Here is a 14,062-nt window from a genome sequence, read left to right on the forward strand (position 1 = left end):
AGCTTCAAATGAAAGGCTGGAATCAATAATCACACCAAGGTTCTTCACTGTTGCACTTGATGGAACAGAAAGGCCATCTAAAGTTACAGTTTAATCAGAAAGCTTACTCCTAGCTGTATGCGGTCCTACGACTAGAACTTCTGTCTTATCCGGATTTAGCAGAAGGAAGTTAATTAGCATCCAATTTCTTATGTCCTGCACACATTGCTCAACTTGAGTAAGCCTGTTTTATCTCATCAGGTTTTGTTGAGACATATAACTGTGTGTCGTCAGCATAACAGAGAATTTAACAGTAAAAAACAGAGATTTAGATCCTCCAGTGTATAAAACATAAATACAGTGGAACCTCGGATTACAAGCATAATTCATTCCGGAAGCGGGCTCGTATTCCAAAACACATTTACCCAGAAATAATGGAAATTAAAATTATTCGTTCCACAGCACAAAAAAATAAATACATCAAAATAATTAACAGAAAATATAAAGTAAAAATAAAACAAATTAACCTGCATGTTACCTTAAAAAATAAATCCCGACCAATAAGTGTTTCCATTTATGCGCACAGGTGCTGTGTGTTTGTTTTTATTTCTCCTTTGCTGCTGAGTGTGTTATGTGTGTGCGCGAGCATAATTTGACACCGTGCCGGTTGTGTGTGAGTGAAGCACCCCCTCTCTGTTTCACACACACACACACACACACACACACGCACACAAATACATTAAAGGCGAGAGAGAGAGAGAGAGAGAGAGAGTGTGAACCGGCAACGGTGTCAAATTACGCACGCACACACATAACACACACACTCAAAAACTGACACACACTAAGGACGAGAGAGTGTCTGTGTGAACCTGCGCGGTGTCAAATTACGCGCGCGCACACACATAACACACACTCTGCAGCGCAAGAGAAAGAAACACACACACACACACACACACACTCACACGTATTGATTATACCAGTAAGAGACGAGCACTAAGTCCCAGCAGGGGAGATGAATACCCGCAGCGTCAGAGAGAGAAAAACCGTTGGCTCAGTTGTGATGACGTGACACTCGGTGTCAAAACAAGAAGCGCATGCGTTATACATGATACTCGGTGCTCGTAAACCAAGAAAATGCTCGTTTTTTAAGTCAAAATGTATTAAAAATCTTTGCTCATCTTCCAGAACACTCGTAAACCGCATTACTCGTTGTCCGAGGTTCCACTGTATATCATTGATGGAGTGAGTTTTGGCCAATATACAGACAAAAACTTTATTTTATTTATAAAGTTGTGTAAGCAACACATTGAATATTATATATATATTATTTATAAAGGACAGCTCTTTGGGATATAGCACCTAAACGTAACTGAAAATTTTAGAGTTTTATTTCCAGTCTAGCAGGGCCCAGGTTTACCCTCAAATAATAAACCCCCATCAGTGTGTGAGACAGTCAGGAACATCATGTGGTCTTCTGATGTTCTGAAAAAGAAATCGACAAGAATGAGTAAGGTTAGCAATGTGAGGGGACAAGGACAGCTGATTGTCCAGAGGTGGTTATAAAGACTGGCCCAGGCCCTGAGGAGATCGTTTTCACAGAAGACACTCCTAGTAATAAGAGGAATAACATTTAAACCTGGCTGACCCGAGTGTGATCCTGAAACCTATTCACGCTGACGGAGGGCCGTAGAAATACAACTACGGCCACAATACAAAACTGAAAGCATTAAAAATTTAAACTTCCATACTTTACAACAATGAAAGGCATTCAGTGCAGGAATAAAATAATATATTTATTTATAATAATATGATAATAGTGGAATAAAATAATATAATTAATCCTGATGCAACCTCATCACCCAAGCAACAGTAAAAGATTATTAGTGTGCAACGTAATCTTCTTCCAGTATTGTGCTGAGGAGGAGGAGACGGTCAGATCTCCAACAAGTCTTGGAAAAGTGTGGGCTTTAACGTACAGTGTTCATGCATCTGAGCTTCTCATCACAGTGTTGAAGTGACAGGATCATGACGGGCCCTGCATGATGTCAACACCGAGGTATTGGAAGCAGCCCACTCTCTCCACTGGGCTCTCGTCAATGAGGTCCAGGAGGAGGTTGTTCTTCTGGCACCAGTTCTCCAGGTTTCTAATCTCCACCAGGTACACCTTCTCAGTGTTGTCAGAGATCAGGTCCACCACAAAGTGTCATCAAACTTACTGTGAACAGTAATAAAGTGGGCGGGGTTTCAGATTCTACATAGACATTGTGTCACTGTGAACAGTAATAAAGTGGGCGGGGTTTCAGATTCTACATAGACATTGTGTCACTGTGAACAGTAATAAAGTGGGCGGGGTTTCAGAGTGTGCGCATTTCCACAGGGTGGGGATAAATTATAAATATCTTATCCAGTTTCACAGACAAAAACATGCATCATTATTAATTCACCTGTGAGATGGAGTTTCAACAGTAGCTGTGTGTGTGTGTGTGTGTGTGTGTGTGTGTGTGTGAACTGCTCAACATGTCTCTCGCTTAACCGAACACATTTAAATAAGCATGCCCCACTTTCTCCTCCGATTACACACACACACACACACATGCACACACACAGCTAGGATTAGACGCGTGCTAAAAGGTCGATTTCCAAATGCTTTAGTCCTAGAACCCTATTTTGGTTTTACATTCCCTATTCTTTAGAACTCCCTATTCCCAGTGCCCTAATCCCGGTCCTGCACCCTGTGCAGTTTTTTTTATTATTGTCTATTATTATTATCTTGTTTTTATTTTTTATTTTATTTTATTATTTATGGGAAGCACTTTGGGGCATTCTTGTTGTTAAAGTGCTATACAAATAAAGATGAGTTGAGTCCTCTATTCCCAGTGCCCTATCCCTGGTGCAATATTTAAAGTGCTCTTCTCCCAGTGACTTGTTTCCATTGTTGTATTGCCAGGCATTTAAACTTACTGTCCAGTTTTCCAGTGCCGTAATCCCAGTGCCATTTCCAGTGGCCTTCATGGTGTTAGCCTGATGCTCTTGACTTAGAACAGGATAGGTGAACCGGATGGTGCTGTATTGTGTGTGTGTGTGTGTGTGTGTGTGTCTGTGGAATATAGAACAGTGTCAGGTTATACACATGAATTATTAAGACACGGGCATGTGCATGTACACACACACACACACACACACACACAGAGGGAACAGGAAGAAGTGGGTTCAACACTCACCTGTACATCCAGGTAAACCTTCAAGTGTTTTACAGCTCAAATGTACAGGACAGGAAAATGTGTGTGTGAGAGAGATGTGTACTGTGGTGTGTGTGTGAGAGATGTGTACTGTGGTGTGTGTGTGAGAGATGTGTACTGTGGTGTGTGTGTGTGAGAGAGGTGTGTGTGTGTGTGTGTGTGTGTGTGGGATACAGCTGATGTGTCTGTATATGTTCATGATGTAGATGCACTGAAGTTTAGAGTTAGTAGTTCTATTCAGTGTACTTATATGTGTGTGTGTGTGTGTGTGTGTGTGTGTGTGTGTGTGAGATGGTTTTGTCTCATTCTACTCTCACTGCGTCTTTACACCACACACTATTTCAGCGTGCTGTCGTGTCTGATGTAGAGTTTGACAGATAAAGTGACTCTTGATTGTTGGTGAAGGTTCCATGTGAACGTGGCAGATGTTCTCACACACCGTGCGTTAGTTCAGTAGATTTTGTTCACTTTCCTCACTAGATAGTGTCCTCACTACACCTTACGCCTCGTCTCAAACCCCTCTTACTCTTCCGAGCAATTTAGTTATATCTAAATCAATGTCTGATTTGCCAACCCGCACGCTCACTGAACACGATGTTCCTCACACCGTTCCTCATGAGGGTGTGTTTTCTTCCTCAGGCACTAACATGAGGTGAAGAAGGAAACACACACAAATAAACCCTTATTAATGGCGTTCTTCAAAAGTTTCCAGGAGAGCCTGTCCTCTGTATCAGTCTCTTCCATTCTGGACACGGTGTCCAGCACCGTCTCAAACACAGTGGACGGTGTGAGGACGGCGGTGAACGATGTGACATACACGGTGAGCGACCAGCTGACAGAGCAGGTCAACACCATCATCAGCAAGAAGCAGGGTGAGGATGAGGACAAAGGGAAAAGGGAAGAAGGTGAGGCGTCCTCCGAAGCAGAGAGCAGGACAGGAGCAGCGGGACGAATAAACTCAAAGAGACATGCTTACATAGACGAGGAGGAGGAGAGACGGGAGAGGGAGAAGCAGGAGCAGGATCGGAGGAACGAGGAGGAGCAGTGGGAGTGGTGTTACGCTCCAGCTAAGGGCTGGTACCGCAAACGCAAAGACCCAAACCAGAAAGACACCGGGGAGCAGAGACAGGCAGAGAGACAGGAGAATAAAGGGATGGGAACAGAAGTGAGTGGAGAGCTGTCCACTTCCAACAGAGACGTGAACTCAGAGAAAGTGATGGAGAATAATGAAGGAGGACAGGAGGACACCATCTCTAAGACCAGTGCTGAGACAGCATACTGTGAGGACACTGGGACAGAAGAATGTCTAAATTCCGACAATGACCAGACACACGGACATGTTCAAGATGGTCACGCACAAGACGGACATGTCCGGGACAGGCATGCTGAAAATCAACATGTCCAAGATAAAGCTGCCCAAGATGGACAAAACAGAGACGAGACTCAGCTGGATAAAAGAAGAAACTCCACATCTACTAAACCTACACAAAACACAGGTCTGTCTTTCTGTCTGTATCACACTGTCTGACTTTTTATCTAACCATGTGTCTGTCTGCTCAGGAGTCTATCTGTTTTTACCTGTCTGTCTGCCAGTGTACTCATCTACAGCAACTGTATAACTCTCTGTCTGTATATTAGTTATAGATAGTGGTCAGTAGTTTTTCTGTCTGTTTGGTTTTCTGTGTTTGTCTGTCTTTCTTTGTCTATACCATCCGTATCTGTCTGCCTTACTGTCTACCTGTCTGTGAACCCGTCTGTTTCTGTCTATGGACCTGTCTGTCTGTCCACATGCAGATGTCTCTCTCATGGATGGTTGATTATGAGATCAGTTCCTCTGTGCTCCTATAGGGGGTGGAGCTATGGAGAGTACTAATGTGGAGAGACAGTTACCTGTGGACGGAGAAAGCGAAGAAGGTAAGACAGGTGACGTGGCACTCACGCTTCGGTGCTTCAGTTTTTATCAGTTTCTTTGGTGCATTTTTTAAAACAACTTGTACAAACTTCACATGATCGAGTCACTTGTGTACATCAGAAAAGCCTCGTCTCTTTGTGCAAATGATGTCTGCTGTTTACTTACTGACTACATTATCAGTTGCTTATGTCATTTTGATTTGAGTAGATTGCATGCTAGAGAGTAAAATAAGTCTTTATGCTGGATCTAAAAGCACCTAAGATGGAGAAGCTCTTATGTTCAAAAGCAGACTGCTCTACAGCTTCAAAGCAACTACTAAGGAACCTCGATCACCTTTTGTTTTACATCGGGACAGATATTATCACTCTAATTTTATTTGTATTCAAACCCTCCCCGTCACTAGGGGGCTCCACATTAAGACTACTACTACCACTCAGTCGGGAGGTACGAAGCCCATCACGTGCTTCCTCCGAACCATCTCATGCACCCGACCGCATGTTTTCGAACTGCTTGCTCACGCACTGTTGGGGGCGGAGTAACACACTTGGAGGACAGCGCTATCTGCTTCTTCCGCTTGCGTGAGCTCACAAACGTCCCTGATTGGCTGTGGAGCGGCAATTAATGTGAGAGCGCTATGTGCCTCCCCTCCCCTCCATCGGCCAATCAGCCTTCTCCAGGCCCCCAGCTGCGATAGACTAGAGCATCACCCGGGAATCAAACTATCGACTATTCGATCTCCGGATAATAAGACGCGCACTGTACCACTAAGATAAAAGCAACTTAACACTAGATCTTAATAGCAGCCCAGGGACTGTATATGGCCTAACGAGATCACAAATATACAAAATTATGCAACGCAAAAAGATGGTTTTAAAATCGACACTAAATTTTATAAAGAGCCAATGCAATGAGGCAAGGACAGGGGAGCTATGATCCCTTTTCTTGGTTCCTGTTAAGAATCTGGCTGCTGCATTTTGAACCATCTGTAACCTAGACAGTGTGGATTGCGGTTGGCCAATGTACAAAGAGTTACAGTAATCCAATTCAAGAGGAAATTAGTGCATGCATTACAATTTCAATGTCTTTACTAGAAAGAAAGTGTTTCACCTTTGCCAGTGATCTGAGTGCATTTACGAGGGTATTTACAAGCGTATGAAATTGAAGATGAAAATCAAAAAGGACCCCAGGGCTTTTTCCATGATTGTGTTGGTGATTACTTAAAACCTAAATGTGTTTTAATGGGGTTGTTAGTAGGAGCGGCACTCAGTAGAATCAATTTGGTTTTATTTTTATTTAGTTGCAAAGAGCTTTTTGTCACCCAGGTCGACTTCATTAATGCATAAAAAAGATGATCTATTGAAAAGTCATTTCCTGGTTTAATTGGAAGATATAGTTGAAGGTTAATACCATAACACTGATAATTAATATTATGGGAATATAAAGGGAAAACAAAAGAGGGTCAAGAATGGATCCCTGAGGAACACTACAATGGATAGGAAGTGAAGTAAATGACCCGATTAAGTATGAGACTAACTTTTCTAAAGCTAGGCCCTGAACCCCAACAGCACACTCAAGTCATTTCAGAAGAATATCATGATCGACAGGATCGAATGCTGCACCTAAATCTAAAAGTATCAGGATAGCAAATGACTCAAAATCAATCGACAGTAAAATGTCAGTTGTAACCTTCAGCAATGCCGACTCATTGCTATGTGATGCTCTAAAACCAGATTGAACGGGTCTAAAATATTAAAAGTATACATGTATAAAGTTAACTGTAACAGTACAACTTTTTCCAAAAGCTTTGAAATGAATGTGAGTTTAGAGACAGGATGATAATTGTTGTGGACAGTCGAGAGGGTCCAGATGAGGCCTTTCAATCGGGGCTGTACGATAGCATGTTTGAAACTTTCTAAAAATATCCCATTTATTAAAAAGCTATAATAGCTATGAGGCCAGGGCTGATTATGTCTAAAACTTCTCTAACCAGACCACCAGGAAACACACCAGTTTGACAAAATGTGAATTTCATCTATTTAATTTCACTATTCTGAGTAACTGAGATGAAGACACTGGCTGAAAGTCTGTAAAGCTACTGGAGAAATAAAGAAAGTACGTGAAACGTGAAGGTAACTTGGAATAAGACTCAAAAACAGTAACTCAAGAGGAGTATTTGCATGAAAGTGATGAGAGTAATGTCCAGGCCGAGAAGGGACGGGCTTAACAGACGAAGCGGCACCACATGGTAATTATCAGAAATCCCAGCATCAAGTATGTCACAGATATGTACAGAGAGACCACGAGATTTACTGTATGGCCTCCATTATGTGTAGGACTGGAGACCGACCGGTGTGGGGTGCACAATCCCCTGCCCCACACTCCATGGAGTGCCCTTGATCATGGGTTAGAGATGGATTTGGGATTCAGCCTTGTGTTACTAGTTAGCTTTGTAGCTAAGCGTTAGCCGTGAACAGAACAACACGGGCGGTTCAGAGGCGATTCAGAAGGACTGAGAAGTGATTACTGCAGGGACGGCGTGTTGTTTAAGACGCCATAACGTTATCAAATGTGTGTTCTTACTGAAAGTGATCGTGTGAATGTATAGTATATAGAGTTAAACGTCACAGTCCTGTTACTGTCTTTTATCGCCACAGCTGGAACGTCTCTTGCCCAATCAGATTACTCGGCCAGAACTAACTGTTGTGTATAAAATGTATAAGACAGGATTTCTGTTAATATCTGTTTCAGTGCGGCTCTCCACTCGCTGGATGGTCATGCTAATGCTAACACTAACGCTAGTTTCATGCACTTGCAGACAGCGGCAGGTCAAGAGGCTCGAGTGTCCTAAAAGACGAACAGGATGAGGAACATGCCACAGGGTCACAGGGTCATTTAGAGGACACTGAGGTCAGTGGGGACAAAAAGGAAACGGAGCGTTCCAATACCAAAGATCGCTTCCGCCGCTGTACTGTCCTCTGAGGCTCCGCCCACTGATCAACCTGTCCAATCAGGGACAATGTGGCTAATAGACAACCTGGCAGGTGGAGATGAAATACATGATGGGTGGAGCTTAGAGGATAAAACTGACTTCTGACATCATCATGACATCATCATGAAGCAGTAAGTCACATCACAATCGTGTTTATGGAAACTTCCGCCGCGCCGCCGCCTCCACTCTGTCCTCATCACAACAGGGACAAGCGTTACACACACGCTGTAGATTACAGAGTTTAATATGTTTAAATCAGCAATAGAAAGTCTTCAATGAGAAGAGCAGAGAGTGAAATAATCATATAATGTTTCAAATTTACTTCTGACTGAGAAACTTATTCAGTAAATAAAATAAAAATGACAAAGTGTGAGCATGTGAGGAGTCTCCTCCCTGTTCATGGTTCTGTACTGAGACCAGATGCTGTGAGGTGTCCATGCTCCTGTAATAAACTGTAAATACATCAGAGGTGCAGATTATAATTATAAATGTTTCACAGGTACATGTTTAATTCCAGCTCAGTACATAACACTATAAATAAAAGCAAGGTTTTGTCTGTACATCGGTCAGAACTCGCTCTTTCAATAATATCGTTATGTCTCATACACTGGAGGACCAGAAACCAGTCTCATAAAAATGTTCTGTCTGTAGTCTGTCTGTCCAGATTTTGTCACAGGCACAGACTTTACGTTACTGCAGTCCTTAGATCTCTACCTGAAGTTTAATCTGCACCATCAGTGAATCTAAATGTGGAGTAAAAGTGATGTTATGAACAGTTATGTGTGGGATTTAATAATCTACTGTAAAATAATCTACTAATGCGCTACTGTCTCAATGTAAACAAACACCTGCACCAATAGATATTAATTAGAAAAGATAAAGTGAATATTTTGACTGGGATTAGTTCATATTTTCACTTTGGCTGAAATAACAGTGCTGAAGTGGTATAAGTGAATTTTAACACGCTGGAGTGGTTTTAAGACAAAACTTCATCTTTATCCTTTGATCTACTTTTTCCATTTCTCATCTGTGATTCACTCTCCGATTACCGAACAGGGAGTGTATTTGTCTGAGCACCAAAGAAGGACAACTTAGTGTAAACAAGGCGTAAGATACTCAACCTTACAGAATGGGATTTCTTTGTATTAATAAGTTAGACAGAGAGTTCTGCTGTACAGAGAGACACACAGACATGGACGTGGGCTTCAACCTCAAATAATAATTATAATAATAATAATAATAATTATAATATCACTGATTACATTAAAGATCATCAGATTATTATTAGATTTAACATTTTAACTGTTTCTACAAACTCTTTAACTGTCAGGGACGCGTACTAACACTAGTACTAAATAATTCAGGGTGCATGGTTTTTGTTCATGTAGTTACTGCAGTTTTCCAGCAGTAAAGAGTTTTAAGTGTCTTAAACGAACTGAAAGTCTCTTCATATTTCCTGGGACCTGCTACAGAAGTTCACTAAACGCGGAGAATGAGAGAAAGCCCTGAGTATCACAGAGATAACAACACAAGTTCTCAACATTCTGCTGTTTACACTCACCACACCACTGTCTCACACCACATCACTCTGTCTCACACATCACTGTCTCACACCATATCACTCTGTCTCACACCACATCACTCTGTCTCACACCACATCACTCTGTCTCACACACCACTGTCTCACACCACATCACTCTGTCTCACACACCACTGTCTCGCACCACATCACTCTGTCTCACACACCACATCACTCTGTCTCACACACCACTGTCTCACACCACATCACTCTGTCTCACACACCACTGTCTCACACCATATCACTCTGTCTCACACCACATCACTCTGTCTCACACCACATCACTCTGTCTCACACACCACTGTCTCGCACCACATCACTCTGTCTCACACACCACTGTCTCGCACCACATCACTCTGTCTCACACACCACTGTCTCACACCACATCACTCTGTCTCACACACCACTGTCTCGCACCACATCACTCTGTCTCACACCACATCACTGTCTCACAGACCACTGTCTCACACCACATCACTCTGTCTCACACACCACTGTCTCACACCACACCACTGTCTCACACCACATCACTCTGTCTCACACACCACTGTCTCACACCACATCACTCTGTCTCACACATCTCTGTCTCACAACACATCACTCTGTCTCACACACCACTGTCTCACACCACATCACTCTGTCTCACACACCACTGTCTCACACCACATCACTCTGTCTCACACACCACTGTCTCACACCACATCACTCTGTCTCACACCACATCACTCTGTCTCACACACCACTGTCTCACACCACATCACTCTGTCTCACACACCACTGTCTCACACCACACCACTGTCTCACACCACATCACTCTGTCTCTCACACCACATCACTCTGTCTCACACATCTCTGTCTCACAACACATCACTCTGTCTCACACATCACTGTCTCACACCACATCACTCTGTCTCACACATCACTCTGTCTCACACCACATCACTCTGTCTCACACACCACTGTCTCACACATCACTGTCTCACACCACATCACTCTGTCTCACACATCACTGTCTCACAACACATCACTCTGTCTCACACATCACTGTCTTACACCACATCACTCTGTCTCACACTCCTTCAGTCTCACACACCCCACCAGTCTGTCTCACATGGTGTCATTCTGTTTTAAAAAAAAGCCAAAATTTCTCAGAACCTTTCCATATGTCCACATGATGCAGTAAGTCCACTTCCTGTGTATTGAGGGATGAGACAGGTCTGATACAGGGGTGTAAGAGACGTGAGCACTGTGTCCTGTGTGTTTGTCTCACTCTGAGGAACAATAACTATAGAGATATTTTATTTTAAAAACATGTAGAAAAGGAATTTATTTACAGTTTATTATGTCCATATTTGGTCCATGACTCATCAAGTCACTGAGAACACACACACACACACACACACACACACACATACATACAGCAGTTTCACAACAGCCACTAATTTCCTAACTAATAACATTGTTTTAAAGGCCAGAGTTCTTGTTAGGTTCTCCGCTTTCATGAAGCTTCTCACTGAACTGTGCGCTATGAGCGATGGCACAGGAGGTCTTTGCTCCTCACCCTGGTCCTTCTCCTCTCTCTAATAAATCCTCATTCACTCTGGTCACGGAGAACCTGGAGGTTCCTTCCTGAGTTTCTGAGTCATCAGCATCGCAGCTAAAGGTGAAGCTGGGGATCTGAAAGGATCTTTGGACAACGTTTCTCGAGTCCCACACTAAACTACCCGCTCTTTTCAGAACCTCCTTTTCTGAAGACTTCTCCTTGCTCAGTTCTGGATCATGGCTCGGTTCCTCCTGAAGAGATTTGCACTCCTCCTCCTCATCTCCGGTAGAACCTCTGACTCTGGAGATAACCATGTAGACATTGTCTCCGATGCTGAACCTGCGTTTCTGGCGTGGCGATTGTTCCATCGGCACCAGCACCTGCTTGAGGAGTTCGCTGCAGCTCTTGGATCGCGTGAGCTCCTCCTCCTGCTGCTTTTTCTTATTTTCGGCCATGCCGATCGCCCGGATCACATCGCTGTAGTCCTCACCTTTTGCCGACATGAACTTGAAGATGTCCACGATGCTGGGTACGTGAGGGAGCTGAGCTTTGTGCATCTCCTCTAGCTGGGCAGGAGAAAGCTTGTGCATCAGTCTACGTTTCTTAAGGACTTTGTGGGCCTCCACCACCATGTTGACGTTCCAGCTGAAGAACAGAGAAAGCCATGCCAGGCCCATGTAGATCCATATCTCCACACAGAAGCGGTAAGGAGCCTTATAGGTCAACCCTGTGTTCACACCTGGAACCAGACAACAGTAAACCTTCTGTAGTTATCTACGCTCAGGAGGTGTTTCTGAAACACTGAGAGAACTTTACAAAATCTACAATTAGTCATGAAATGTGGCTGAAGCACACATACGCAAGAGTGCAGCTTAGCCTCTAAAGTTTCGAGGTGACTTCCAGACAAACCCCTCCCCCTCCTCGTTAGCCATGCTGAGGTCATTAGCGTACCTGCTACGTAGTCTCCAAAGCCCACAGTGGTGAGTGTGATGAAGCAGAAGTAAAGCCCCTCCAGATATGTCCACTGCTCCACAGACATGAGGATGAGCGGAGGGATGAGCAGATGGAACAGCAAACCCCACAACAGGAACAGAGACGTGCAGGTGAGCTGAACCTTTTTCTGTAACACACACACTGTTATTGAGTGATGACTATTACATTTGCTTAAACAACAATTATAACTATCCATCTGTGTGTGTGTGCGTGTGTGTGTGTGTGTGTGTGTATTACCACACTCCATCGTCGGTGCAGTAGGGTCTGACTTAGACGTTTTGTTCTGCTGCCAAAGAACGTTCCAAGCTCACTGATCCATGTGAGACACAGCGGAATTCCACATAAACCAAACATTATGCAGAAGACACGCCCACCTGACGTCTTCGGGGCAACCTGACCGTAACCTACACACCCACCCATCCACACACACACACACACACACACACACACACAGGACATTAGGTTATAAAGTTCTGAAGATGTTCAGAGTAAAACATCGGTGTGAGCGTGCTTCATAAAATGCAGCTCAGGACGCTGTAGAGAAAAGAGAAAAGGTTATTACAGGACACAGAGGGTTATGGTCATGTGATTAAAAACAGAGGAAAGAGGAATAAAGGATGAAAAGACTGAACTCACTCATATAGAAGGAAGTAACAAAGGGGTGAAGAATGGGGGGGTAAATTTTTGGTAACCTCGTGGGGTGGGGGGTAAGGGGGGGGTAGTGTACGTCACTCACAGCGTCACGAGTCACTCATCAGCATCTGTCATCTCAAACTAGCAAAAGTGAGAGAACGGCACTCTCAGAGTGTTACACCGCCCCCTACTGGTGGGTAAGGAGCAGAACCGAAACGCTTCAGTCTAAACGACTCCTGAGTCAAATGGATCACAAAGAAAAGCAGAGTGGTGTTAGGTTCTAGTTCTGTTCCACTTAGTGCCTACAGGTCCAGACCTCTGGGTGGCGCTGCATTTTGTAAACACGTTCTACTGTGTGGCTCATGCTGATCTAATGCTGATCTGAGGTCAGTCCGTGCACAGGGGTGGCTCTGATCCATGGGAGGCGACCCCACACTGATGGGCTGAGGGGCTACAGGACCTTTAACTGGCTGAAGGTCAGGAATAAGAACCTCAAGTCAAACGCGGTGCAGTTATACGGTTGTGTTTTCATCAAGGCTCTTCTGGTTAAACGTTCCTTTGAACTGGGAGTGAAATCAGTAAACTGGGGATTAGTTAGCGCAGAGTCGTTACGGCTCACGGGCATTAAAGTGAACACCGGGGTGAAGGCCACACCTTCTCCACACACCTCCAGAGAGGGGCAGGTTTCACCCTCAACTTCAGCAGAAATGATGTAGAGCATCATGGTGGAAACACGTCTCGAGTCAGCTAGATAGATTATGCTAATGCTAACAGCACGTCACTTCACTTCATGAGCTCTTCTATTCTGAAACAGCCTTTCTCCAGATCAGTGAATAGTTCATGTTATTAAACACACAGTAGCATAGCGCCGCCCCGTGACCATGTGTGCCCGTCACTCAGACACGCCTAGTCAGGTGGACTCAGCTCAGTGGCTGAGCGCTGTAACTACAGCATGAGATGTTTCACAACAACAAACAGATAATGAGGCTGTAACCCTGTAGTTCACATCATCGTCTTTCATCACATCCTGAAGACATGTCTGTCGTAAACCCTCACCTCCAGCGCTATGACTGTGAGCTCGTTAATTTACAACGGCTTTATAACGGGTTTGTGTGTTGTTTTATGCTTTTACAGTTTGTAAACCTGTGTTCTGGTGGCCGCGCTTAGCCCGACATGATGTTTTTCATGGACTTTG

The 14,062-nt window shown here is 43.9% G+C and overlaps 2 protein-coding genes across 2 annotated transcripts in view; one reads left to right on the top strand and one right to left on the bottom strand.

Annotated features, from left to right (window-relative positions):
- Positions 1-3,906: 3,906 nt before the first annotated feature.
- On the top strand, positions 3,907-8,155 carry LOC128514934 (cilia- and flagella-associated protein 251-like). Its single transcript, XM_053488849.1, has 3 exons — positions 3,907-4,714; positions 5,067-5,132; positions 7,946-8,155. The coding sequence occupies exons 1-3, from the start codon at positions 3,907-3,909 to the stop codon at positions 8,107-8,109; spliced, it is 1,038 nt and encodes a 345-aa protein (XP_053344824.1). The 3' UTR covers positions 8,110-8,155.
- A 2,827-nt stretch (positions 8,156-10,982) lies between these two features.
- kcnk5b (potassium channel, subfamily K, member 5b) overlaps positions 10,983-14,062 on the bottom strand; it is an 11,223-nt gene continuing 8,143 nt past the window's right edge. Inside the window, exons 3-5 of the mRNA XM_053488608.1 lie at positions 12,472-12,638; positions 12,193-12,361; positions 10,983-11,980 (exon numbers count right to left, since the gene is read on the bottom strand). Coding sequence (XP_053344583.1) covers positions 11,256-11,980; positions 12,193-12,361; positions 12,472-12,638 — 1,061 coding nt within the window. The 3' untranslated portion in view covers positions 10,983-11,255. The remainder of the gene's footprint in view (positions 11,981-12,192; positions 12,362-12,471; positions 12,639-14,062) is intronic.

The sequence above is a fragment of the Clarias gariepinus genome, chromosome 27 (genome assembly GCF_024256425.1).
Source record: "Clarias gariepinus isolate MV-2021 ecotype Netherlands chromosome 27, CGAR_prim_01v2, whole genome shotgun sequence".
In the NCBI taxonomy this organism is placed as follows: domain Eukaryota; kingdom Metazoa; phylum Chordata; class Actinopteri; order Siluriformes; family Clariidae; genus Clarias; species Clarias gariepinus.